This window comes from Physella acuta, unplaced genomic scaffold, assembly GCF_028476545.2.
Source record: "Physella acuta isolate Inbredline_101_S28 unplaced genomic scaffold, ASM2847654v3 ptg000677l, whole genome shotgun sequence".
Classification (NCBI taxonomy): domain Eukaryota; kingdom Metazoa; phylum Mollusca; class Gastropoda; family Physidae; genus Physella; species Physella acuta.
In genome coordinates this window covers 331,209-358,739 of record NW_026732196.1, presented here as the reverse complement: position 1 = coordinate 358,739, position 27,531 = coordinate 331,209, and the positions used below count along the sequence as shown (strand labels likewise).

At 36.5% G+C, this 27,531-nt stretch overlaps 1 protein-coding gene and 1 pseudogene across 1 annotated transcript in view; one reads left to right on the top strand and one right to left on the bottom strand.

Annotated features, from left to right (window-relative positions):
• LOC131949185 (collagen alpha-1(XII) chain) overlaps positions 1 to 27,218 on the bottom strand; it is a 32,717-nt gene extending 5,499 nt beyond the window's left edge. The window contains exons 1-28 of the mRNA XM_059310974.1: positions 27,001 to 27,218; positions 26,560 to 26,722; positions 26,241 to 26,420; positions 26,033 to 26,053; positions 25,646 to 25,663; positions 25,416 to 25,430; positions 24,652 to 24,878; positions 24,050 to 24,212; positions 23,032 to 23,211; positions 22,250 to 22,669; positions 21,436 to 21,659; positions 20,377 to 20,539; positions 19,897 to 20,076; positions 19,715 to 19,732; positions 19,175 to 19,192; positions 18,540 to 18,757; positions 17,862 to 18,024; positions 17,126 to 17,305; positions 16,502 to 16,534; positions 15,548 to 15,574; positions 13,512 to 13,529; positions 13,241 to 13,255; positions 12,938 to 12,958; positions 11,855 to 12,081; positions 11,269 to 11,425; positions 1,383 to 1,559; positions 768 to 911; positions 317 to 543 (exon numbers count right to left, since the gene is read on the bottom strand). Of these exons, the coding sequence (XP_059166957.1) occupies positions 317 to 543; positions 768 to 911; positions 1,383 to 1,559; positions 11,269 to 11,425; positions 11,855 to 12,081; positions 12,938 to 12,958; positions 13,241 to 13,255; positions 13,512 to 13,529; positions 15,548 to 15,574; positions 16,502 to 16,534; positions 17,126 to 17,305; positions 17,862 to 18,024; positions 18,540 to 18,757; positions 19,175 to 19,192; positions 19,715 to 19,732; positions 19,897 to 20,076; positions 20,377 to 20,539; positions 21,436 to 21,659; positions 22,250 to 22,669; positions 23,032 to 23,211; positions 24,050 to 24,212; positions 24,652 to 24,878; positions 25,416 to 25,430; positions 25,646 to 25,663; positions 26,033 to 26,053; positions 26,241 to 26,420; positions 26,560 to 26,701 (3,576 nt within the window). The 5' untranslated portion in view covers positions 26,702 to 26,722; positions 27,001 to 27,218. The remainder of the gene's footprint in view (positions 1 to 316; positions 544 to 767; positions 912 to 1,382; positions 1,560 to 11,268; positions 11,426 to 11,854; positions 12,082 to 12,937; positions 12,959 to 13,240; positions 13,256 to 13,511; positions 13,530 to 15,547; positions 15,575 to 16,501; positions 16,535 to 17,125; positions 17,306 to 17,861; positions 18,025 to 18,539; positions 18,758 to 19,174; positions 19,193 to 19,714; positions 19,733 to 19,896; positions 20,077 to 20,376; positions 20,540 to 21,435; positions 21,660 to 22,249; positions 22,670 to 23,031; positions 23,212 to 24,049; positions 24,213 to 24,651; positions 24,879 to 25,415; positions 25,431 to 25,645; positions 25,664 to 26,032; positions 26,054 to 26,240; positions 26,421 to 26,559; positions 26,723 to 27,000) is intronic.
• On the top strand, positions 4,313 to 7,220 carry LOC131949168 (dnaJ homolog subfamily C member 16-like; annotated as a pseudogene).
• Positions 27,219 to 27,531: the final 313 nt, after the last annotated feature.

The window sequence follows — 27,531 nt, the reverse complement described above, 5'->3', positions numbered from 1 at the left end:
TCTTTATCAAAGACCTCGGCATTTGAAGGGATGGTGTTGTCAGCACTATGCCCAGTCGCATATGAACGAAATGCTAGGTGTTTTGTGAAACAGCTTTTGTTTGAAAATAGATATTATTCGTTAAAGAAATATCTACATTCCAGTTATTAAAAACTTAATTCGGGCATTAATCAAGGATATATTTTTTAAAATTATATCGCTTCGATAATCGACAAACTACTTTTTTTTAAAAAATTGGTGTCGTTAATCGATGTCAGATTAATGACAAATTTTGTTTTAAAAGTGAACTATGTTCGACTAAAAACATAAAGGATACCTTTTTGAGTGTATCGACCGTAGAAAAACTCTTCAGGTCAAAAGCTTTTCGAGTGAACGTGCTGAACACGACACTGCCGAACCGTACGTCGTTAGGTCCTATCTTAAAGTTGCTGACCAGTTGTGCCGTAAACCTGAGCTGTTTCTCGAAGTTTAATTCCCCAATCGATCCGGATTCGTCCATTACTAGGATAATGTCGGCCAAAGCCTTGCACACGGGGATGGGGGCTGGGGGTTGGCGAAAGTTGATTTAAGGCGTACCAATATTTTTACAAACAAAACTGACGGTGTAACGGTGAAATAGAGGTAACATTATAACAAAATAAGAAATTTTCAGTATATTTAATCTAAGTTTTATCAAGTAAAACTTCAATGTGAAAATGTAGGTCGAGAATAGTTAGATTAAAAGTAGATTTGTTTAGTGAACTATAGTGACTATTAAAGCGTCTTACCTTTTGTTGTAGTAGTTGTTACTGTTGTAGTTGTGGTAGGTGTGGTAGTAGTGGTAGTTGGTGTGGTTGTTGTCGTTGGTGTGGTTGGGGTAGTGGTTGGGGTAGTTAATGTCGTTGATGCCGTAGTTACAGCTGGACTTGTACCTAGTACACAAAAAGCAAAGAGGTAATTCTTTTTAATAATCGGGTTAGAAAATTTACAATGTGTTTAATTAATGTTTATTAAATCGCCATACCAACTCTATCATCTTATTTCACACATAATGAAAATAACATTTCAAATTATATTTTACAATTACAGTCATCAATGTGAGTTATCAACCGTATATTATTTTTTTTATTTTTTTAAACGGCCTCCCGGACTATTGTTGTTACCGTTATTGAATAAATTAATTAAGCTAAAATTAAATTGAATATTCCCCCATATTCCCCTGAAAGGTTGACTAGTGTGATTGATCCATTTGAGAACTTGCTGAGCCTGGACAAAGCCAAGCAACTAAGATGGTTTGAGATGGTTTACGACCTTTTGGGGAGTGGGGGGGGGGGGGGGGGGGAGAGATGGCGTAAGGGAATATTGATTGATTGATTCCCCAATACACAGACACAAAGCCTTACCCTGACAGATTCTCACAGAGACACTTTTCCTCAGCTCCATCAAGTCCTGGTAACTTGTCGCTCTGAAATAGTTCGAGTCGCCTGCCAGAATAGCAAGTTCCTTCTCTGGTGTTTTGCCTATGCCGACCACGATGATGGTGACGTTTTGATTGGCTAGCTGCTGCCCAGCGGCCAGTGCTAGAGAAAATTTAAGAGGAAAAGTTTAAAGGAAATTGTTTGTACTATCAATATTACAATGATTCCTTTTTATTATTATCGTAAATTTAATTTACCCTATTTTTCTAAAGTTTGTCCGTTGGTTAGTGGTCAAATCTTTCTAACTCATAGTCTATCCATACCCTATCGTACTGTGTAAAACAACCGTATGCGCTATAGCGCTCACGGGAAGGCCCGGGGCGCCAAATAGCACACTGTCAAGGCACCTGAGGACGCCCGGATTCGATTTAGTTAAAGACTATAGTATCCTTTCTTATCCATAATCTATCGCACTGTTGGAAACGAATGTATGCACCATGGCGCTCACAGGATAGCCCAGGGCACAAATCGCACCCATCCAGGGTGCATGCGGACGCGTCTGATTCAATTTAGTTAACGACTAAAATACCCCCAGCTTGTCCGCAAGCCTAAAGATAAAGTAAACATACAGCACATTTAGGAGCGGCTTCTAAACTATTATTGATTACAAATAATAATTAGTAAACATTACGTTCAGTGGATACAATAAATAAAAAGCAGTATTAAAAATATCCGTGTTTTTCCTACCACATTGCATTTCATCAATCCATGAAATTATATTATCGAGCACTAACAGCGACAGCACTGAGTACCCACAACAATGACACTGAGAACCGACTGCCGTAGCACTGAGTACCCATAGCTTCAACAGTGAGTACCCACAGCTTCAGCACTCAGTACACAAGGTTTCAACACTCAGTACCCACTGTTTCAGCACTGAGTAACCATAGCGTGGCAATATGTAGCTACAGCACTTTCATTGGTAATACATAGTAGTATCATTTGAGTACAACAGCAGTAGCACGAACTATAAAAATCAGAAACATTGTTTACCACCAACAGTGAGTAGGCCTACCCACAACAGGGTCACTAAGTACCCACAGCAGCTGCATTGAGCATGTAAGAATATAAAACGGCTGAACACTGTAATTTGTTCACTTGCTTTTTATGTATAGTAAATATAGGTCAGATGAGAAATATGCGTCTTTATTAGTTGACCTTGAAAAGGAGTTCACGAAATGGACGTAACCAGGGACAACTAAGGCTGTACACATTGAGGAAGTCCTTTCATATGTAGTGTGTTACTGTAGTGTAGTAGAACCACGATAGAAATGTTTCAATGTACCCATTCATAAGAGGTATACAGTGAGCAGGTGCAGCAGAGTTATGTAACTCTATGCCTGAGCAACTAAAGCTATAGTTTTCATTAATTTAACAAGTGAGTCTACATCTCCTTGCGTGTCAATATGTTTAATTTGTGATATTCTATTGCTTGTGCGAGGATATTTAGAGAAACACATGTCACTATAAAATACTTAAAAAAAACTTTTTAAAAAACCACGTTTTTCTTGTGGACTAAAAAGTAAAAAATAAATTTTTCTTTTGTGCTTCCTCGAGCTGTGCAGGTTCTTGTGATGACTGACAAAAAACGTGGGTACGTTCACCATCAAATTTCCCGACCCATCTGCCCGACCCACGTTTTTTGTCAGTCATCACAAGAACCTGCACAGCTCGAGGAAGCACAAAAGAAAAATTTATTTTTTACTTTTTAGTCCACAAGAAAAACGTGGTTTTTTAAAAAGTTTTTTTTAAGTATTTTATTTTCTCCTTTTTAGTCCGTTGCTACACATGAAAAACGTGGTTTTTAAAAAGTTTTTTATATAGTTTATTTTCTACTTTATCTAATGACTTGATTAAGTATGACTTGACTAAGAGTTTTTAAATACACGGACTAAAAATCTTGAGCGACCGATACGCTTTAAAAAGAGAAGGGGCGTAATTTAATTAAGCCTACATGCCGTTATCAGGATTCGAACCTGGATTGTCGCGGCCACAACGCGAAGTACTAACCACTATACGATCACGGCCAGCGCGCTCACATCGATTGGGGCCGAAGTAACTGTGTCAATAGGCCTCCAGTCTTGTCGGTATCTTTAGAAATCATGTCCTCAATTTTATGGTCCTTGGGGCGTAATTAAATTAAGCTAATTACGGTCTCTAATTGCTAGTTTTTATGATTGCATCTGAAATTGTTAGGCAAAAGTAGCCTGCATGCCAAATTTCAGATCTATAGAGCAATCAGAAGTGGGCTAATTTTCGATGTCAATTTTAACAACAAACATCCAAACAAACAAACAAACGCGAAGCTGAGTTAAGAAAAACGTGTTAAAAAATAGTAAAATGTCCAGGACTAAAAAGAAATTGTAATTTACTGTTTAGTCCATTAGTACCTGATGTCGCGAATTCGCGGCATACTGTAATTAGCATAAATAATTCTAAACGGCTTTTCAACAGCTTATATTAGATTAAAAAAATATATAAACGAATGTAATCGATTGTTCCCATGCGGCTTTAATTTTTACGAATGTAACTTTAATTTTATCGTTTGCCGTTTTTTTTTAAACATTTTTTTTCTAAAATTAAATATGATTACACATAGACTTTTTTTATACTTTAAAATTAGATTATATGAAATATTAAAAGACAGAATAATAATTATATTTATATACTTTAAAAAAATTAAACACGCACAATATTATTTTGGGCTTGTTTGGTGAATTTAATTAATTCAAAATTTTAAATCCTTCTCATTACATTTTTTTCGATTAATATCCTTCTTCATTTTTAATTATCAAGGAAACGAATAGCAAACATGAGTACGTCAAAAACATTAATCACAGAACCTAGAGACGATATTTGAGGCCTTGAATCTAGACTAGATCAAGAATCTACATCTCCACTTAGACGTTCGGTTTGGTAAAGATTTTAAATGAAGTTGTTTGGACTTTTTTTATGGTGTTTTGTCAGTTTAGGTGTAATCTTATGTGCGGCCGATGATTTATATGATGTGCTAGGAGTTAGTAGGAGTGCAAGCAGTCAAGATATCAAAAAGGCATACAAAAATCTTGCCAAAGAATGGCACCCTGATAAAAATAAGGATCCATCTGCCACTGATAAATTCATAAAAATTAATGAAGCTTATGAAACGTTAAGCAATCCACAGCGCAGATCAGAATATGACAAGTTTGGTTACACAGCTGCGCGGAAACAAAGGCCAGGTTCTGGAGGTGGCTTTAAAAATGACTTTTTCGGTGGATTTGGTTTTGGTAGTAGATCTAGTGAGAGTAGTGGTTTGGAAAAATTTCTGACCACAATGCGCCATTATGAAACAGTCCTACACCCAGGCTCTCATCGAAATCCTTGCTTTGTGTATGCATATTCAGACTTTTGTTTAAACTGTATGAAGCTGGAACCACTGGTCTCTAAGTTTATGTCTGATCTGCAGAAGATAGGAATGTGTGTTATAGCTGTCAACTTGAGGCGCTCTCCAGGTCTGGCTAGTCATCTCGGGATCCATGAAGCCCCAAATATACATGGTGTTGTGTCTGGAATAGTCGCCTTCTACAAAGAAAATGGCATTTCTTTCAATAATTTACGAAGGTTTTGCAGGCATCTTTTCCCATCAGGAACAGCAGCTATGATCAATAATGATACGTTTGACAGTTTCTTAAAAGGCTGGCACGACAATAAGGTCAGAGCTGTAGTTTTCACTTCTAGAGCAGAGCCATCCCTCATGATTTTAGCATCTGCTTTCTATTATCGAGACCGGGTTGCATTTGGCTATGTTCACATGATGGGCCCTGATGTAGACAAACTACTGAAGCGCTTCAACATTGACCAATACAGAGAGACCTTATTACTTTGGAATGAAATTACAGATTCCACTCTAGTTTCTATTAGTATGCCGCATATTTCAAGATCAACAATTGATGAGGTTTTGTCAAGTTACAAATATTTGGCACTCCCGCGTCTCTCATCACAAAGTTTTTTTGATGAGCTATGTCCTGTAGAGCCAAATATGAAGAAGAGAAAACTGTGTGTTGCCCTTGTGACCAAGAAGGTGGATGAACATGATGAAGCTAGAAACTCCTTCAGGCATTTTGCCATGCACACCAGAGTTCCCAATGAGAGAGTGAAATTTGTTTACATTTATGCAGATGTTCAGCAGAGCTTCATCAATGCTCTAACCAAAGGGAATGAAACAAGATCAAAGACGGTGGTTGAAGTTGTTATTATATGGAGACAAAATAGTCATCGACTGAGCTATGAGTTCCTTGAGCATGGTTGGAGCTTAGACACAGAGACACTGCCGCTGTCTAGGGAAAAATTGGAAAAGAGGCTGACCCAGATCTTGAATGGGGATATTCTTCTCATTTACAAAGACATCGTGCCTGAGTTGTACGATGAGCATATTGAGCATATGGAGCATACTGAGCATACGCTGGGCCTTTTTACAAGAATATTCTTGAAACTCCATGACTGTTATGAAAGGATTATGCACTTTTGCACCAGCCTGGTCTGGCACTACTTGTAGCAATAGCAGCTCTGTCATTTGTTAGGGCTGTGTCCTACAGTTTGAAATCAATGGCAAGCTAGTCCATGCTGAGACTGAGAAACTGAAGAAGAAAAGATTGGCTAGAACAACACAAACACGACCACCATCTTGCTCTCCAGATAACCAGACAGTTCACCTATATCAATTAAAGTATGAATCTTTTTAGAATTTAAACTCTGAGGCAGATACAGGATTAACTGTGACTTTGCTTGTTGATGAACATTTGCCTTCTTACAACTGGAATACTACCTAGACTGGTACCACCATCTTCTAGAGCTTAGCATGGATTTTAAGGTGGCATTAAAGAACATCAACAACCACAATGGTGTTTGGACTATACCTGCCATCAATGGCTACCGCAAACACTTACATTTATCATCCAAAGCCAGCTAAAAAATGGATGAGAAGAGAGCATGGGAAAAATATAACAAAGGCTATTGGATTTGGTGACTCTGATTCTAACAGCTCAGAGGATGAGGGCAAGACTACAGAGGAAAATGTTTTGTTTGAAGATGAAATTTTAGCAGGATTGTCTATCTGTGAAAAAAGTTTGTCTCAGCTACTGGCCTGAGATGAGTAAATAGTGATACAGTATAAGTTAACACAATTGTTTTAGATTGATTTTTTTCCCTTCATTCAGATTTGTGATTTTAAATTAAATATATCTGTGATTTTTATCAGTGTCACATATTAAGATGGTATTTTGCTTTTATTTTTTATTATTTTTAACTATATGCATGTTTGCATTTTAAAGAAAAATTTACAATTTTTGTTAGTCTAAAGGTTGAAATAAAACCTTAGTAAAATATTTGTCTATTTATACTTAATTACTTTACAGTTGTATATTCCATGTGTTTTCTGCTTTAAGTATATATGTTTATATTTATTATCACTGCCAACCAGAAGGTTAAGGAGAATACTGTTTAATATGCTTATGAAAAGCCATCAAGAATCAAGCATCTGTTCTTTGCAGCTTTTTACGTATTACATTTTTTTAAAAATAACAATCTTACAAGTCTGTGAACAAGAAAGTATGTAGCAAACAGATCATGGTTGTGTTGCAGCAAGCCTATAACTAACTTGTATGCAGGTTGTAAAACTGGACTTTGTCAACCTGCACCCATTCAACCCACAACCAGGGGATCCTGTTATCATATTACACTAAAATGTGACAATTTGTATGCTCCTTCTCCTGCATAACAAAATTCAACAATCTCACAGACTAAAATTTTGTTCCATATTATATAACATTTCTAGGGAGCCTAACTCTATGTTAAATGACATTGCTATACCATCACCCTTTCCTGTAAAAATAAAAATTAACAAATAATAAAACACCCCCAACCCCTTTTGCATTATATATGTGCATGACCTCACACAAAATTGGACCATCTATTCCATAACTTATCAGATTTTACAATGCCAAAATGGGCTGTAAATCACTTAAAAGGAACTTAACATATATGTAGAAATTGTATGCATTTATTTTTATAACCAAACCTTCAGCATATGTTTCAACTAATCAGTAGGAACTTTATGTTGATAGAACATTCATTTTTGTCATAAACATAAAAGTTATTAAATACTGGTGCTACTTTTAACAAATTATTTATATTTTTTTAATTGCTTAATTATTTTTTGTTCTCTATATTCAAAAATTGGAGTGTACAATTTAAAGTTTAGGCTACCAAATTTAAACAGGATGCTGAAATGTGAAGGTTTAGAATGAAGAAAAATGTAATTTCCTTTGGTTGGTAGTCTTATTTATGTGGGTTTTTTTTTTATCTTTGCATAAAGGAAGATAAATCAGTATTAAATTTGATCATCTATTTTTATTCTAACCAGAAATCAGTTTTAGAGAAAAGGCAACAAAACAAACTGCTATTTATTTAAAACATTTAGCTTAATGTGTTGTATTCTAAATCCTGATTCTTAAAATATAGCTACTTTTATTACAAGCTGTTGACAAGAACAAAATTAATTTTCCAAACTAAAATGTTTGACAAAATAGTTCATACTTATTCAATGTACAACTAAGGAAATTTCTATTTGTTTTAATAATTTTTATATTTTTTAACCTGTTTGCCATGCATTTACACTGTTGTATTTGGCACATACCAAACAGAGCAGGATTCAACAGGAAAAGGAATGAAAGAAACCCATGGTGGCTCTTATTAAATGTTTTGTATTTCCTATGTCACTGTTATTATCTAGGTATTTAAAACCATCTTGTTATATCTGATGGCTTACACATAATGATCTAACACCACTTCACATTGCAATCATTTGTATATCTTGTTTAATGTTGTATTGCATAAAACATTTCTAATTCATACTTATACATTTAGTTAACCTTGTCTGAAGCAGATATTTTTATGTTTATTTATTTTGAAGAACTAAACAGATGTTTTTGTTTTTTTTTTAAATAAAATAGGTTTTACCTAAAATTATGTGGATTGATTCTTTAGCTTATTTAATTTTTCCTATTTTCAGTAGCATTAAATACTGAGCACAGCCATCTGTTACATATATATTTTTGCTACATCTAGCTGTGCTAGTCTTGTTTCTCCAAACTCATTTCAACCACCCATAGTTGTTCAATCCTTAACAAAATGAAATCTTTAACTATTTGAGCACGAGCATCACACTCATACTCTCTATAATTGTGGTCTAGATGTAGGTCTACATTTTTTAAATATTTAAAAGTTCTGCAATTGATTGAAAAATAAGGTTATCTTAGTGCAATATAATTAAGTGGTGCCTTATAACATGATATCAGCTGATATATACATTAACCTTTAACTTTAATGGTTTTGCCAAAGTTAAATCAATCCTCAAGTTGATCTTAAAATTATGTCCAGAAATAGACATCAAATTGCCTGGGTATGTATGTGTAAACAAGTTGGTTTCAAGATAAATTGGAATCTTTTTTTTTTCCATTGAGCAATTTTGGAGGGGGGGGGGGGGGTGAAATGCTTGTCAGAGCTCATTCTTTGTAAGCATTTATGTGCATGTAAATGTGTAGTGGAATGGCTACCTTGATGTTTAACACTACTTTGATATTTAACACAACCATGATGTTTAAGGCTACCTTGATGTTTAAGGCTATCTTGATGTTTAAGGCTACCGTGATGTTTAAGGCTACCTTGATTTTTAAGGCTACATTGATGTTTAAGGCTACCATGATGCTTAAGGCTACTTTGATGTTTAAGGCTGCCGTGATGTTTAAGGCTACCTTGATGTTTAAGGCTACCTTGATGTTTAAGGCTACATTGATGTTTAAGGCTACCGTGATGTTTAAGGCTACCTTGATTTTTAAGGCTAATATGAAGTTTAAGGCTACCATGATGTTTAAGGCTACCATGATGCTTAAGGCTACCTTGATGTTTAAGGCTACATTGATGTTTAAGGCTACATTGATGTTTAAGGCTACCTTGATGTTTAAGGCTACTTTAATATTTAACACTACCTTGATGTTTAAGGCTACCTTGATGTTTAATGCTACACTGATGTTTAAGGCTACCTTGATACCTTGATGTTTAAGGCTACTTTGATATTTAACACTACCTTGATGTTTAAGGCTTCCGTGATGTTTAAGGCCACCTTGATTTTTAAGGCTACCATGATGCTTAAGGCTACTTGATGTTTAAGGCTACCTTGATTTTTAAGGCTACCTTGATGTTTAAGGCTACATTGATGTTTAAGGCTACCGTGATTTTTATGGCTACCTTGATGTTTAAGGCTACCTTGATGTTTAAGGCTACCTTGATGTTTAAGGCTACCATGATGTTCAAGGCTACAATGATGTTTAAGGCTACCATGATGCTTAAGGCTACCTTGATGTTTAAGGCTTCCATGATGTTTAAGGCTACATTGATGTTTAAGGCTACCTTGATGTTTAAGGCTACTTTGATATTTAACACTACCTTGATGTTTAAGGCTACCTTGATGTTTAATGCTACATTGATGTTTAAGGCTACTTTGATGTTTAATGCTACATTGATGTTTAAGGCTACCTTGATGTTTAAGGCTACTTTGATATTTAACACTACCGTGATTTTTAAGGCTAACTTGATGTTTAAGGCTACCGTGATGTTTAAGGCTACCTTGATTTTTAAGGCTAATATGAAGTTTAAGGCTACCTTGATGTTTAAGGCTACCATGATGCTTAAGGCTACCTTGATGTTTAAGGCTACATTTATGTTTAAGGCTACATTGATGTTTAAGGCTACCTTGATGTTTAAGGCTACTTTAATATTTAACACTACCTTGATGTTTAAGGCTACCTTGATGTTTAATGCTACATTGATGTTTAAGGCTACCTTGATACCTTGATGTTTAAGGCTACTTTGATATTTAACACTACCTTGATGTTTAAGGCTTCCGTGATGTTTAAGGCTACCTTGATTTTTAAGGCTACCATGATGCTTAAGGCTACTTTGATGTTTAAGGCTACATTGATGTTTAAGGCTACCTTGATGTTTAAGGCTTTCGTGATGTTTAAGGCTACCTTGATTTTTAAGGCTACATTGATGTTTAAGGCTACTTTGATGTTTAATGCTACCTTGATGTTTAATGCTACATTGATGTTTAAGGCTACCTTGATGTTTAAGGCTACTTTGATGTTTAATGCTACATTGATGTTTAAGGCTACCTTGATGTTTAAGGCTACTTTGATATTTAACACTACCCTGATGTTTAAGGCTTCCGTGATGTTTAAGGCTACTTTGATATTTAACACTACCTTGATGTTTAAGGCTACCTTGATGTTTAATGCTACATTGATGTTTAAGGCTACCTTGATGTTTAAGGCTACTTTGATGTTTAATGCTACATTGATGTTTAAGGCTACCTTGATGTTTAAGGCTACTTTGATATTTAACACTACCCTGATGTTTAAGGCTTCCGTGATGTTTAAGGCTACTTTGATATTTAACACTACCTTGATGTTTAAGGCTTCCGTGATGTTTAAGGCTTCCTTGATGTTTAAGGCTACCTTGATGTTTAAGGCTACTTTGATATTTAACACTACCTTGATGTTTAAGGCTACATTGTTGTTTAAGGCTACCTTGATGTTTAAGGCTACCTTGATGTTTAAGGCTACTTTGATATTTAACACTATCTTGATGTTTAAGGCTACATTGATGTTTAAGGCTACCTTGATGTTTAAGGCTACCTTGTTTTAGGCTACCTTGTTTTAGGTTACAAAAATTTACATTGATGTTTAAGGCTACCATGATGTATAAGTCTACTCACTGGCAGCTGGGCTATCAGAACCACCATCTGTGATCAAGACGATGACATTTCTAGCAGACTCCCTGCCCCCGGATGTTGTCTCAAACATGTTTCCAGCGAGTTCTAGGGCTTTGTGGGTGTTGGTGCCTTTACCCACGTAAGGGGTGGACAGGAGAGCCTGGGGGAGAGATCATAGTCTATTGAGGGGTGGGGATGATTATACTAGAGCGGGGAGGGGGAGTTAATTTAGAGAGGCTATAGTTTAAAACCTAGGTGTGGGGAATCATACACTGATAAGAAAAGTGACTGCAGCCGAATAAAAGGATATAACTTTGGCCATGAATGATAAATTAAGGATATTTTATTGAACTCGATGGCTAGTTGGGATAAGGCTGGATGTCAAAGGCCATACCTCAATCAGCGGCGTATCCAGGATCGTCTCAATAGGGGGGGGGTTCCAATTTTTACCCGGAGACAAACTTTCGATTTGCACCCCCCCTCAAACTTTCGATTTGCACCCCCCTCATACTTTTTATATATATACCGAGGGGTCTATGGGGGTTATGACCCCCTTACCCCCCCCCCCCCCCCTGCCTACACCACTGACCTCAATGATTGACAGATGGTCCGGGTTATCATCGAGGTCAAACATCTTCTGGGCGACATCACTGAACACGATGCTGCCGAACATGGCGTCGGTGGGGCCGACCACGAACCCCCGGGCTATCAGGGAGGCGAAGGTCAGCTGTCTGATGAAGTTACTTCTGCCCACGCTGGCTGAGGCGTCCAGCAAAAATATCACGTCGGCTGTCGTACGGCAAAGCTGTTCAGTGGCTGGAGAGGTTAAACCAGGTCTTACAACATGGAAACTTAGCGCTGCTCATGGATGATTGGAGAGGTTAAACCAGGTCTTACAACATGGAAACTTAGCGCTGCTCAGGGATGATTGGAGAGGTTAAACCAGGTCTTACAACATGGAAACTTAGCGCTGCTCAGGGATCATTGGAGAGGTTAAACCAGGTCTTACAACATGGAAACTTAGCGCTGCTCATGGATGATTGGAGAGGTTAAACCAGGTCTTACAACATGGAAACTTAGCGCTGCTCATGGATGATTGGAGAGGTTAAACCAGGTCTTACAACATAGAAACTTAGCGCTGCTCATGGACGATTGGAGAGGTTAAACCAGGTCTTACAACATAGAAACTTAGCGCTGCTCATGGATGATTGGAGAGGTTAAACCAGGTCTTACAACATAGAAACTTAGCGCTGCTCATGGACGATTGGAGAGGTTAAACCAGGTCTTACAACATGGAAACTTAGCGCTGCTCATGGACGATTGGAGAGGTTAAACCAGGTCTTACAACATGGAAACTTAGCGCTGCTCATGGATGATTGGAGAGGTTAAACCAGGTCTTACAACATGGAAACTTATCGCTGCTCATGGATAATTGGAGAGGTTAAACCAGGTCTTACAACATGGAAACTTAGCGCTGCTCAGGGATGATTGGAGAGGTTAAACCAGGTCTTACAACATGGAAACTTAGCGCTGCTCAGGGATGATTGCATTACACATCTTGTGGTACGATATTACCAAACTTCAGTGTCGCGACAGGTTGGGGGGTGATATTTGTCAACAGGAAATTAAAGACTTAATAAAAAAAAATCTTTAAAAACGACATTCTACTTACGGTTTATGGTAGGTATAACGACTGAAAAAAAGTGGTTTTAATATTAACAACACTGAGGGGCAACAGAAACACTAACTTTTCTTTTCGTCATATTATACTAACTTAACTAATAACATTTTTTTACTTATAAGTTAAATGCAGTAGGTCTACTAGACAACAAATCAGTAGAAAATGTATTTGTGTTTAGAAAATTAATTATGTATATCAACCATCTGATAAAAGTAATCTAGAAGAACAATTTTTTTTCAAAATTAGGACAACCGATTTGCGTGTTTAAGTTTAATTATAATTTCTTTAACATACCAGTTCCAAGAGTGGCTGAAAATATCGATTTAAATAATGTTAATATGAAACTTTCCATACAATTAAGTGCGATGTAAACATGTCGCTAACAAAAGTAAATAAAATGTAATATAGGTGGAAAATTATTTTACGTGGTAATTTAAACAGACACAGCAATCTTAAAATTAACAATTTAATGATTCATCAATTTCTAGTCTAAAAAATTAATTATTTACATAGTAAATAAAATATTTACAACAGTCTAGAAATTTAAAAGGTAGTTGATACTTACGTTCGTTAGTTTTTGTTTCTGATAAAAAGAGAATTGAAAGTTGCCATTACAAAAATGTATATAAAGATTGAATGGATGAATTATCATCAGGGCCGGCGCAACCTATACTATAAGGCGAACTAGGCGGTCGTCTAGAGCGCCATCCCTACGCGGGGGGGGGGGGGGGGGGGGGGGGGGGGGGGGGGGCGCAAAATGTTTAATCACTATTATGAAAAAGTGTCTAATAATTAATAACTTTTATAAAGGAGTAGCGATCTATTTCGGTACCCAAGACGAACTATCAATTTTGCACCCCCACCCCAAATTTAGGTCTATTTATATAGGCCTATATTTATTCGCGATGGTGAAAATGCAACCCCACCTCTCTAATTTGGAAAGGTCGGGGCGCTTTTTACCAGTCACTTTGACTTTTTAATTTGGTGTCACATAATTGATGTAGAAAACGATTAAATAAGTTCGTTATTTAAATTTCGAACATTTCAAAATGATATCTAATTTTAAAAGGGCTTTTAAGTCTCGTTTTCTCTGACTCTGAGTTAGAAATATGTCCTGGTGTATAGAGTTTTGTAATGACGGGGTGTTCAAAGTATTGTACTTGTTTGGTAAGTTTTGATGAATCGTTTAGATTTGGGAGTAACGGCGGAAGGCTGTTGCTGATAATGTTTTGTAGGTATAAAGTAAGTATCGAAGTGTTAAGTGTCAATTTCTATTCGGCTGTTTTGTAGTCGAAGGTCTAGTGGAATCTGATTGGTAATAGAGAAATGAGAATGCAGGTACGGGAGTATTGATTCTTATGGTTTTAAGGTATCACAGAGGCGTAGCGACCCTTCCCGGAGAGAAACTTGCAATTTGCACCCCCCCCCCCTCTCAATCTTTCGTTTTGCACCCCCCCCCCCTTTCAAACTTTCGATTCCCCCCCCCCCCCTCCTTCAAACCTACCATTTGCATCCCCCTCCCATAAATTTTTTATTTAATATTTATAATGCAAAACTGCAGCTAAAATGACTTTATCGTAAGGTAGATGATTTCAATTCAGTACGGAACACAGTACAAAGAAAGGTAGGCGTTCTCTAGTTGAAAAATCTTTAGATTTTTAGGAATCTATATTACCACTCTTAAAGTTTAATATATATTATTAAATAGGCTGGAATTTATAACTTTGTTTTTTCAAATTATAATTTTTTTTTATAATGAATCAATAATTCTAGCAATGTCTAAAACAGTTACCAGTATTTGATTTTTTGAAAGGCGTCCCTTTATTTTGGGGATCCAAAATTTAATATTATTTTCCCAAGTTTACTCGCGTTGTAAAGTATGTTATTGAAATTATATAGAAGTATGTTACAATAAAGCTAAAGTTTTTAGACTTTCAAGCAAACCTACATTTAAGTATTCAATAAGTAAAACATATTGTTTTTACAGGTTACATAGCTAATATAAAAGGTTTATTATAATTATTAAGTAATGAAATTGAGACCGTTTTATTGGGTTTTTCAAGCTTGTCTTAGTTACACTAGGTTAATTTAGCTATATTTGTGAAAATTATTTCCCTTGAATAAAATATTGTTATTTGGATTTTCAAATGGGAGATAATTCGTTGCTTAACTTTACATTCATTTCAAATTCCTGCACCTTAGGTTGACCGCTTACATATAAATAGGCTACAACTTTAAGTTATTATTTGATATTGAAAAAATAAAATAAATCTTAAATTCTAAACAAATTAGTTTAATAGGTGTTTTTTTTAGCATTATTAATATCAAGTTGAAAAACAAATACATCAGTAGCCGTTATAGATTGCAATACTTTATTGTAGTAGACATACAATCTTAATTGTAAATTAAACATCTAATTAATTTCTTTTCATTTTTTTTCACCCTCTCCTAAACGATTTTAGGCTTGAATCTATATTATTAATAACCTTTTATTTTTCAAAAACAAAAATAATTTGTTACATAATCACACAATATAGGCATCTATAATTAGAACTAAAGACTGTCAAGCTTAAAACAGATAAGTTCCGTTTTGGAACTCACCTTGGGAGGACTGCCGGGAGCCCCACCCTAAAAGAACTTTTTTTCATTCAGTGGTTTTTCCCCAGACTTTTTTCTCCCGGGATGGGGGGGGGGGGGGGAAGCACTTAAAATTTTCTAAGGAGGGAGGGGGGCTATGTCGTAAATTACAAAGTAGACTCGTGCACTTAGCGACAATTTCAATAAAATTTGATTACGCTTGCAAACTGGAATTGAAGGAATTAGTACAAACTTTTGAGACGAAGGAGGCAAGAAACATTTTATGTTGATGTCTACTTATAACGTGTATGCAATTGATAATAAATTAATATGTCACTTTTAATTAATTGTTTTCTTATACATATGTTTTAGTAATTAATTTGTGTGAAAGGGGGCGTTTTAGTTAGTTTTGCCTAAGGGGTCGTCCATAAATGACGTAACACTCGTAGGGGGGAGGGGGGGGGGTCCGTAATTTTGTGACGGTGTGTGATGAGGGGGAGTGGGGGGGGGTTCAGATTGTGCGACGCCACACTTTTGCATTATAAAAAGGCAATGTTAGAAAACGAATTTTAGACGTTATTTCGCGTTGTAAAAAACCGTTTTAATAAATTGTAATAGGAATTGATTAAAATACTCTATTTTGACAGAGTTCAGACAAGATTTTAGAAATATATCGATGTTTTAAAAATAATTCAACTGCAATATTGAGGGGGGTTGTAGGCTGAGGTGTGACGTCATTTTAGGGGGGGGGGGGGGGGGGGCTGGCTTTTTGTGACGACATGTGACGGAGGTAAAAATCGTCAAAAAAAGCGTCGGCACTGATTATCATTTAACTACACACAACACATTCACACATATCTACCAATGAGAAATTCACATTTTCCTTAACAACACAATGACTTGACACATGAAACATTTACATTTTTCTTAACATCACAATGACTTGACACATGAAACATTTACATTTTTCTTAACATCAAATGTTTTTACCTATCGTCGGTCCAACTGTAACTGAAAAAAAGAATTTTAAAAATAAAAAAAAATTCCGGTTGTAACATCAACAAAAAAGGCATGAATTATACAATACACATTCTAAGAACGTAATTAAAAATAAACCACATAGATACTAATGATAATGGCTTTAATTCGAAACGTATTCAAAATTATGCATACGAGTTTTGTGATAATGATTGTAACAATTGTATTTCAGATATCTGTAATTTTATCTATTTGAACGGACTACTTAACACCCATAAATGTATGTATTTCAGCGGACTATTTAATATATGTTATTTTATCTACTTGAACAGACTCTTTAATAACTGTAAAATTATCTTTTTGCTATCAAAACCAAGTTGGACTGAAGTTTCTGGCGTACATTGTTGTTTGGCTTCAACATAACAAAGGGAGGTAGCTATGTCGAATCCAGCTCTAGAACGTTGCAGGGATTACCTACCTTGTCAGAACAGATAGCTTTACAAATAACAGAATTGTTTTATTTTATCAAAATAGGGTTTCAGGCCGTGAAGCTTTGGGATTTCTTGCCATTATATCATTGAATTGTATTGTTATTATTCTATAACCAGAACATATTTGTTTTACCGGCACATGTTCTCTGTGAGACTTTTTGCTTCAGTTTATTCAAAAGGTCAAAGGTTTCAACTTTGAAGACGTTGTCTGAATCCCCAGCCATCAACTTGAGCTCCTGATCGTAGGCGTCGCTAATGCCGATGGTGATGATGTTGAATCCTTTGTTCCTCAGTCGTTCTGCGGCACGGGCGGCTGTTGGGGGACACAGGGAGTACAGGTGGTTCAGGAGTTAGAGAGAAATAAACCAAGCCGTTTATCATAGTTATAAATATTTGTAGGAATTATAGGATGTGTGAAGGGGGTTTAGTGTGTGTCGGCTTGTGTATGTGTGTAAATGTTGAAATATTTCAGTATTGGTAATAAGGACTTTAAATATATGAAATATTTCAGAATAAAAAGAACACCGTTAAATCTATTGAAATGTTTCAGCAGTAAAACTAACCTTTCGATATATTGAAATATTCAGTATTAAAAATAACAATTTTGAAGTGATTTAAATATTTCAGCATCGAAAAATACCACCGTTGATCTATTGAAATATTTCAAAATTATGTCGATGAATTTATTTATATATTTAGTATTACAAATAACACTGTTAAATCTATTGAAATATTTCAGTATTAAAAATAGCACCATTAAATATATTAAAATCTTCAATATTAGTAATAGCACCGCTGGATCTACTGAAACATCTCTGTATTGAGTAAAACACAGTTTGACTTGTCTATACACTGAAGGTGTTACTTACTTTCGATCATGTTGTCAGATTTGCCATCTGTCATGACAATAATCAACTTTTTGACCCCCGGGCGCCCCCCGTACGAGGGACCGAGCAGGTCGTTGTCCATGACGTAAGTGAGGGCTAACTGTGTGTTGGTGGCGGTCTTCATGTAGGGTGCCGTCACTAGGGCCTATGGTAGAGATATCTTCATTTAGTCTAACGCAGTTAGGCAGTTGAACCAAAAGCTAATGCAGTCAGTGATTATCAAACTAGTTTCTTATTCAGTCGATGTTTTCAATTTAATATCTAATTCAGTCGGTGATTATCAAACTAGTATCTAATTAAGTCGATGTTTTTAATTTAATATCTAATCAGTCAAGGTTTTCAAATTAATATCTAACTCAGGCAATGTTTATCAAACTAAAATCTAAATCAGTCAATATTTATCGAATTAATATCTAATTCGGTCCCTGTTTTCAAACTATAGTCGATCTTAATCGCTGATTATTTAGTTTGTGTAGAAATGTATTACAACTAGCAACGGAAATGTTGCTATTATTTACCTAAATTTGACCATACCTTATTCCTAACCATACCTTTAAGCCAATAACGGTTGAAAGATCATAATACGTTTTTTTCGAGTTGAATTTCTTTTTTTTAAAGAAACAAAGATTAGATAAGCGGTTGGTATAGTTTGTCACTCACCCTAGTTAGTTCAGAGTGAGAAGTGAACTTGTTCAGATTAAACAGCTTCTTCACATCTTTCCCGAAGATGAGCGCACCAAACTGCACGTCTTGTGGCCCCAGTGTGAAGGCCCTGGCGATCTCGGCAGCGAACTGCAGCTGTTTGGTGTAGTTCTCTGCTCCGATGCTGCCGGAGGAGTCCAGGACGTAGAAGATGTCTGCTACGGTGTTGCAGGTGTCTGTAAGGTTTCCAGTCGCGTTGTTAAGCAAACCCTAGTGACCCCTAGCGAACCCTAACGAACCCTAAACAATTGTCATCTAGCAGCCGTACCCACATTTACAATTTACTGATGATAGCTAGGGTTATGTTAAATGTTACAGAGAAGATTCTAATTAGAGTTAAGCTTAGTATCGAAGTACCGTTATCAGCTATATCAACAAAATGAAAATGTATGTTAGGCACGTAGACAAAAACCTTAAGCTTACTGAGACCCTAACTAGACAGTTAAGCCACAGGGATTAACCTCAGAAATGTTTTAAGAATAATTATTAATTAAAATTACCTGACAATATAGTATGTTTATATAATTGTTCAAATAAATATTTTACGTTTTATTTTAAGTGCGTCATTAAGAACCAACAATAAAGGAACGTACCCACAGTCTGTTTTTTATCTAAACAAATGAGAAAATCAGATGTTTAGTTATTAGAAGTGTTAAACAAAGAATCAAAGATAAGGATAAACAAAAAATAGAATGAATCATAGTAGCAGTGCTAGGATACTTAGAATGCATACCTTGATAATGCAAAAACTTTTTAATGGATTTAGCATAGTATACAGAACTAATGAAGATAAGGTAAGCCGTAACTATATGTAAAATCGTTATCCGTTATTGGTGTAGGTCTAAACATAGGCATATTTTACATTCATTGCCAGAACATAAAAGCAGCTTTATGGATACATTTAGATAGTTCTGTAGCAGACAAAGTAAAGTTTTGGGGAAAACACTGTGCTCGTTGTAGTTTAATTTTAGACTACTTTTTGACATGTACTTTTTCACGTGTATAAAAAGCATTTTACTCTTAAGAGATATAAGTGTGTGTGCGTGCTTGCGTGCGTGCATGCATGCATGCGTGTGGTGGATGCGCATATGGTATAGTATTGGACTTTTTGTGCCGTAATAATAGAGACTTACCGTCATCTTCCTTCCACACTGAAAATATAAAAATAAAAATGCTACAGTATAAAGGAAAACGCATGATGCATGCATATGATCTTAATACGATACCAAGTGATATTCAATGTATCTGCATTTGAAAGTAGCGAAGTAAAAGTATGGCAGAACATTTGATCATTTTAACCATTTCTTATTGCTACCTGTACAAATTCGGCTGACAAATTTGTCCATCAGTTGAGGCAGCTGCTCGTAGCTCTCCGTCTTGAAGACGTTGCTGGTGTTGCCTGCTATGGCGTTGACCTCCTTGTCCGACACCCCGTCCACGGCCAGCACCAGGATGTTCACACCCTTTGCCCTCAACTGTTGGGCCGCGGCAGAACCTGCTCGAACATTCGCTCAACTCAATCAATCGATATAAGCCTTTCTAAGTCCAGTAATAATCATTCCTATCATACGCGTATCTTCCTCAAATAGAACACAAGGTTAACAATGAATAACCTATTTGACAACTGGTGAAAGTGCTAAAAACAATGTCCTTTGCATATCAACTATATTGAAATGCAAATCTACGTTTCTCTACGGTAAGTGATACATAGACATAGAGATTATTCCGTTCCAGACTGGCTACAAGAAATAGTTTACGACTGGCGAATTGAATTCTATGGGGACAGTTGACTCACTGGCGGCCTGGTCCTTGGACGGGCTGTCTGTGACGATGACCAGCACCTTGGTGGCGATGTCTCTGGCACCAGCAGACGAGTCGAACATGTTGGTCGAGTAGACGTACTCTAGGGCTTTGGACGTCAGCGTGGAACCTCGCCGGTACAGCGCTCTCAGCAACACCTGGGGAGGGTTAGCAAAAGGTGTGGAATGTAAGCAAAATACGTTAAATGTAAGCAACACCTGGTGAATGTAAGCAACACCTGGTGAATGTAAGCAACACCAGGTGAATGTAAGCAACACCAGGTGAATGTAAGCAACACCTGATGAATGTAAGTAAAACCTGGTGAATGTAAGCAACACCAGGTGAATGTAACGCACTCCTGGTGAATGTAAGTAAAACCTGGTGAATGTAAGCAACACCTGGGTAATGTAAGCAACACCTGGTGAATGTAAGCAACACCTGGGGAGGGTTAGCAAAAAGTGGGGAATGTAAGCAACACCTGGTGAATGTAAGCAACACCTGGTGAATGTAAGCAACACCTGGTGAATGTAAGCAACACCTGGTGAATGTAAGCAACACCTGGTGAATGTAAGCAACACCTGGTGAATGTAAGCAACACCTGATGAATGTAAGTAAAACCTGGTGAATGTAAGCAACACCAGGTGAATGTAAGCAACACCTGGTGAATGTAAGTAAAACCTGGTGAATGTAAGCAACACCTGGGTAATGTAAGCAACACCTGGGTAATGTGAGCAACACCTGGTTAATGAATAATACGACTATGTAATGCTGATTAACGCATCAAGCTGTTGCGGTATACAGCTTCTTTCAGGCATCTCTTCGCCATCCCACTCCCCTCGGAGCAAGTCCACTACCTCTCCTTCCCCCGGAGGATATAGAAAAATATAAACATTTTATAGAAAATATACTCTTTAACCAGTACTCGCACCTTCCCCCACTTCGGGAATTTATACCGTCCTCCCTCCTCCCCCGGAAGTTTCAAGAGCGCTACTCCGTCTCGGAGAAAAATGTCTTAAATCTACACATTCTGTGGACAGACAGAATGAGCACCCACCTTTGTGACTTGAGCATTACTTTTGGACGACTTGAGGTCAAACTGTTTGTACGGTGCCTGGGCATAGATCACCGAGGCGTACCTGGCGTCGTACTGGCCAACCTTGAACTTCTCCGAGAGGTCAGCGAGGAACTGCATCTGGGCCTTGTGTTCGTCTGCCTGAATGGTGGCCGACTGGACCATCAGGAAGACAATGTCCACCACAGGCTGGCATGTGGTCAGTGCTGGAGGTTAAAAAGTGTAACAATTCCTGGAGATTAGCTTGTATGGTGCACTAACTGCTAATTACGTTGTAGCACGGATATTCACATAGTAAATATGGATCTTACAAAGAGTATACTATAAGCATAGGGTAGCAGTTATTCGTCATTGTGTTATATTGTTATATTAAGGTAAGTGTAGTATAGAGCAATATTATGTAACACAACTTTGATTTTAGGTAATCTGATGTTTTACGGGATTCTGCTTTTAGTTTCCAATGCTTTAACAAATACCCCGATACAAATTGCTTACACATTAGTCTAAACACGATATTAGTCTCTACTTGGTAGATTCTAATTTGTCAAAAATGTGAGACCTGTCCATTTTGTAAATAACAAAAACCTCAGTGGGAGGGGGTTACTAGAATGATTATGAAAATTTATAATATTGTTATTTAGCAAGGTGGTTTGTCAAAGTTTTATTACTAGTATTTAAAAATATGTACTTAATCCGATTGAAATTAGAAGTCATTACATGGCCGTGTCATTTTAGGGTCATTACACGATAGGTATTGAATTCTGTAGGTGTATAATGGAAAGTAAAATGTACTTACCTGTAGTAGTAGACACTGTAGGTGTAGTTGTAATGGTGGGTGTTATTGTGCTTGTAATTTGTGTGGTACTTGTAAGCGTTGCTGTTGTTGTAGGTGTTGTTACGGTTGATAGAGTAGGCGTGGTCATCGTAGTAGAAAAGGTTGTAGTTGGTGTGGGTTTTGTTGTTGTTGTGGTAGGTGTGGTCGTCGTAGTAGGCATAAATGTTGTAGTAGGTGTAGTTTTTGTGGTTGTTGTGGTAGGCGTAGTTGTTGTAGGTGTTGTTGTAGATGTTGTTGTAGTTGTTGTTGTAGGTGTTGTTGTAGATGTTGTTGTAGTTGTTGTTGTAGGTGTTGTAATAGTAGTAGATGCCGTGGCTGGAGTTGCTGTTGTAGATGGTACTTTCACTGTTTCTGTGGGAAACACCACCGATTCTTTCGACACTAGAATTTCAAACCAAAACGTTTTTATATAAGACAAATAATTACAATATTTTCATTCTTAAATTCTTTCTTATATTTATAAAGATTATACGTGTAGATTACAAATGTATCTTAAGAATATGTTTTTTCATGTGTAATTCGAAGCTAATAATTAACTGAACGTCCCAATTTCGGATCCGATGTCAAAGAAGTGGTTGACACAGATTTCCTCTAGTTTTTCGTAAACTTGGCATTTGAAGTGTTAGTGTCATCAGTTCTAAGCCCTGACGTATTTCATGCTGCATTACTCCCCCCCCCCCCCCCCACACGCACACACGCCGACACCCACACGCACCCACACCGACATCCACAAACACACTTACCTTCACACGCTCGCTGAGTGACCTTCTGCCTGAGATTGAGTAGGTCTTGGTAGTTGCTAACCACGAAATAATTTTTCGGATCGTCGGACAGAGATAGCAGTTCAGATTCTGAGGACTTGCCGATACCAACAGTGATGATAGACACACCAAGGTCTTTTAACTCTTTAGCCGCACGAATAGCTGGGTAGGACAAACGTAAGATGTGTTCATCTTTTATTAGTAAACACTGTAATCGGACACTCATATCTTTTACATAGGGGTGTGTTGTAAGCAGTTCCAACATACATTTCTTACATTATCATGTCATTATTTATTCAATTAAATATACAAATTATTGTGGCACGCCAGGCGCTTGAGTTGAACCCCCAGGGAAAGCGGAAGAGAGGGCCCTTAAGACAGACCTGGAGGCGGAGTCTTCTTGAAGAACTGAAGCCAACAGGGATATCTTGGGAGATGACAAAATTAATAGCCGGGGATCGGACGAAATGAAAGGAAATGGTGGTGGACATATGTTCCTTAAGGAGCAAAGAGGACTAAGTCAAGTCAAGTCATACGCATTAGGTAAAATAAAATCGAACGTTTATTGTCACACGTAATCAATAATGTGGTTAGTTTACGCGTAACAATACGCAGAAATAGTATACCGTGGTTCCAGATGTAATAGAATAACATGTAGAACATTTAATAACAGGTCCAAATTTTTAGTATTCGGTCTATGCTTTGATTGCAGGTTCTAAATTTAATCATAGGTCCCAAACTTAACGGCAGGCATTACCTCGATAGAATACAACATTTTCAGTTTGTCATGCCATTTTTTGAGGGTGGTATTTATAATGGTGGTGATCGTATGTATAGGAGTAATTGATCTGCCGGGTCATAACCTGGAGGGGGGGGGTATGTATTTGACCAAATAGTGGAAACAAACTAATACATGGAAAACATGACCCGATTGGTTGCAGGTAAGGGATTATATAGATGGCAAAACGCTTAGAAAACAGGGGACGTAATCTTGACCTACTGCTGGCAGAGTCATCTGAAGGGCTGTCGGTGATGAGGATGACGATGTTCTTGGCGTCGTCCCTCCCACCGGATGTTGACATGAACATGTTGTTGGAGGATATCAGCTGCAGGGCCTTGTGGGTCTTGGTGCCTCTACCGGCGTAGGGAGTGGACATCAATGCCTGCAATTAAAAGACGTCAGCTTTGTGCAAGCAAGAATTAAAATAATTAAAAAAAAACAGAGCTATATTGAATATATATTTTATATGATTGTGTGTAAGCCGTAAATGACTTTAAAATAAAATAACAAAAGTAGTTTTTACTAAATATTATTTCAAAATGCAGAAATTTGGTTTTAAAAGTCTAATCGAAATTCAGCTAAATGTACATAGAACAGCTGGGAACAAACTAGCCAGGCAGTTTAAAATTGGAAAAGTTTAACTCGAAATGCAGTTTTGTTGGTTTCACATGTTTTAAGTACTGTATGAGGCTGTAGGGCTCTAAATGCTGTATACAGCTGTATTTTTTTTTAATGCCGTATAAAGCTGTATGGTTCTAAATGCTGTATACAGCTGTAGGGCTCTAAATGCTGTATGAAGCAGCTGGCCTCTATATACAAACCTCAACGATCGACTTCTGATCCGGATTATCATCGAGGTCAAACATCTTCTGGGCGACATCACTGAACACGATGCTGCCGAACATGGCGTCGGTGGGGCCAACCACGAACCCCCGGGCTATCAGGGATGCGAAGGTCAGCTGTCTGATGAAATTACTTCTGCCCACGCTGGCTGAGGCGTCCAGCAAAAATATCACGTCAGCTGTTGTACGGCAAAGCTGTTCAGTGGCTGGAAAGGGAAAGTTGGTGACGGATGTATATATTATCTTCAGACATTGTTTATAACTTACTTTATCGTGTTTACTCTTCAATTTATTTCTTTTAATTATATTTTTCTTTTGGTGTGCTATACTTAATTATGATTTTTTTTTTACTTACGGCTCAACGTTGGTACAGTGGCTGAAAAAAAGATAATTTACGCTTTAGATTATGTATCTATAACAACATTTTATTTACTCTTCTCATCTTTAATATAATGCTTGAAATAAACGCATTTAATAAAGAAATCAGTGAATAATTAATAGTTTAACCCTGCGGAAAATATTTGATGCAGAATAATTTGTATTAATCTACCCAAAACTATTTCTAAATGCTTATCATCCTTTTTGTAAATTTTAACATATAAACAACTAATAGTATATTTCGGCTAACGAATCAGTTGGAAATTATAGTTTTTTTTTTCGGCGGTCAACTTTAACGTGTTGATTAGATAAAACAGATCAATTTCCAATCTTGTAATCGAACTTCAATAAAATTAAAATCATACCAGGCTCCATCGTGGCTGAAAAAGTTTGAAAAAAAACATTATGAATTTTATATTTTGACATGATAGTATAAAATGTATCTCCTTAAAGCTGATCAATAAATGGTTTTGACGTATAAACGAATATACGCTGATTGATAAAACATTAGAAATTAATGTATCGGTGTATTTATTTTTAGCGAAAGTCTATGCTTGCAACAAACAGTCCCTGTATTTATAAAGTAGGTTCTTACGTTCAGTTGGTTTCGGTGCTGTGAAGAAGAGTAAAATAATGGAACTAATTACACAATCAAAATAGTACATACAAATATATATGTGTGTCATAATGCAACTAATTACACAATTAAAATAGTACATACAAATATATTTGGTGATAATGCAACTAAATAACACAATCGAAATAGTACATTCAAATATATGTTTGGAAGTTTGCTAGCATGTGTGATTGTGTTTCACAGTAACATGAATTTAATTAATTTGCTCTTATAAATAATGTAAATTACCAATAGTGTTTAAAACCAATAGACACAATGGCGTTTGGCTAAATTTTTTACTTATTAACCGTTTAAGACTTTTTTTTCGAAGTATAATTTTTAAAAGAATAAATTAATTTAGTTTACCTGCCGTGGTCCCGATTGGTACTGAAAAAAAAACAAATATTTCTTTAAATAAATAGTTTCAGAATAGTTTATTATGTACAGACAACACCATAAACCGATAAATAATAGTAACATAAATATCATGTTTATTTATTTATTTTATTTATTTATTAGAATAAAGATACTGTTGCTCCAAGAAAAAAAGGTCTAACAATTTTGTTTCGTTTACCGTCACAAGTTCGCTGCGAAACTTTTTGTTTGAGCTTGGTCAACAGGTCAAAGGTCGCGACCCTGAAGACGTTGTCCTGATCACCAGCCATCAGCTTGAGCTCCTGATCGTAGGCGTCGCCAATACCGATGGTGATGATGATGAATCCTTTGTTCCTTAGTCGTTCAGCGGCTCTGGAGGCTGGATTTGGGTTACGACAATGGTGTGTTTGTTAATTTGCATTTAAATACATTATATATATATATATATATATATATATATATATATATATATATATATATATATATATATATATATATATATATATATATGCACTTACTTTCGATCATATTTTCAGATTTCCCATCTGTCATGACGATGATGAGTTTCTTGGCATCAGGGCGGCCGCCATATTGTGGTCCATACAAGTCATTCTCAGTGATGTAGTTGAGGGCTAGATGAGTCTGTGTCGCTGATCTCATGTAGGGGGCCGAGTTCAGTGCCTATGGATAGAAGGGTTGTGATCTATGTGGCCTGTAGAAATCAGTATTCCTATGGCTTCTTAAATATTGTTTTATTTGAATAAGAACAAAAGATTTCAGAAATGTGCTGATTACATAATACATATATGTAAAAGTTGCTGAATAAATGATTCTGTGTTTCCAGAATGGAGAGTATCAGAAAAAAAAGTAAGAGAAATTAGCAGCTTTTGAGAAAACAGTTTGTTGTGAGAGATGTTCCCTAACATTTGCAGCGAGAGATTTAACCAGATACGTCATACCCGAGCTAGAGTGGACTGTGTATTGTAGGTATTCAAATCAAACAACTTCTGCACCACGGTGCCAAAGATGAGCGCACCAAACTGCACGTCTTGTGGTCCTAGTGTGAAGGCCCGGGCTATCTCGGCAGCAAACTGCAGCTGTTTGGTGTAGTTCTCTGCTCCGATACTGCCAGAGGAGTCAAGGACGTAGAAGATGTCTGCTACGGTGCGGCACGGACCTGCAAGAAGACAGTGTAGCCTTGTCTAATAGTTGGCATTAACACAACAGTCACTGATGCAAGTATTGCTAGAAATATTATATTTTTTAAGCATAATTTTAGGATAACATGCCTGAAAATAATTACAACACTTATTAATATTAACATTTACTTGACAAGTTACCAGTAATTAACTAAATTACTATTAACTAAAGACAAGATGATGAAATAGAAAGAAACATACCAACAACTTCTTGTTTATCTGAAAATAAAAAGTACAAGAAATATAAAATGCGCTAAACTGCCATTACATTATTTGTATTTATTTTGTTTT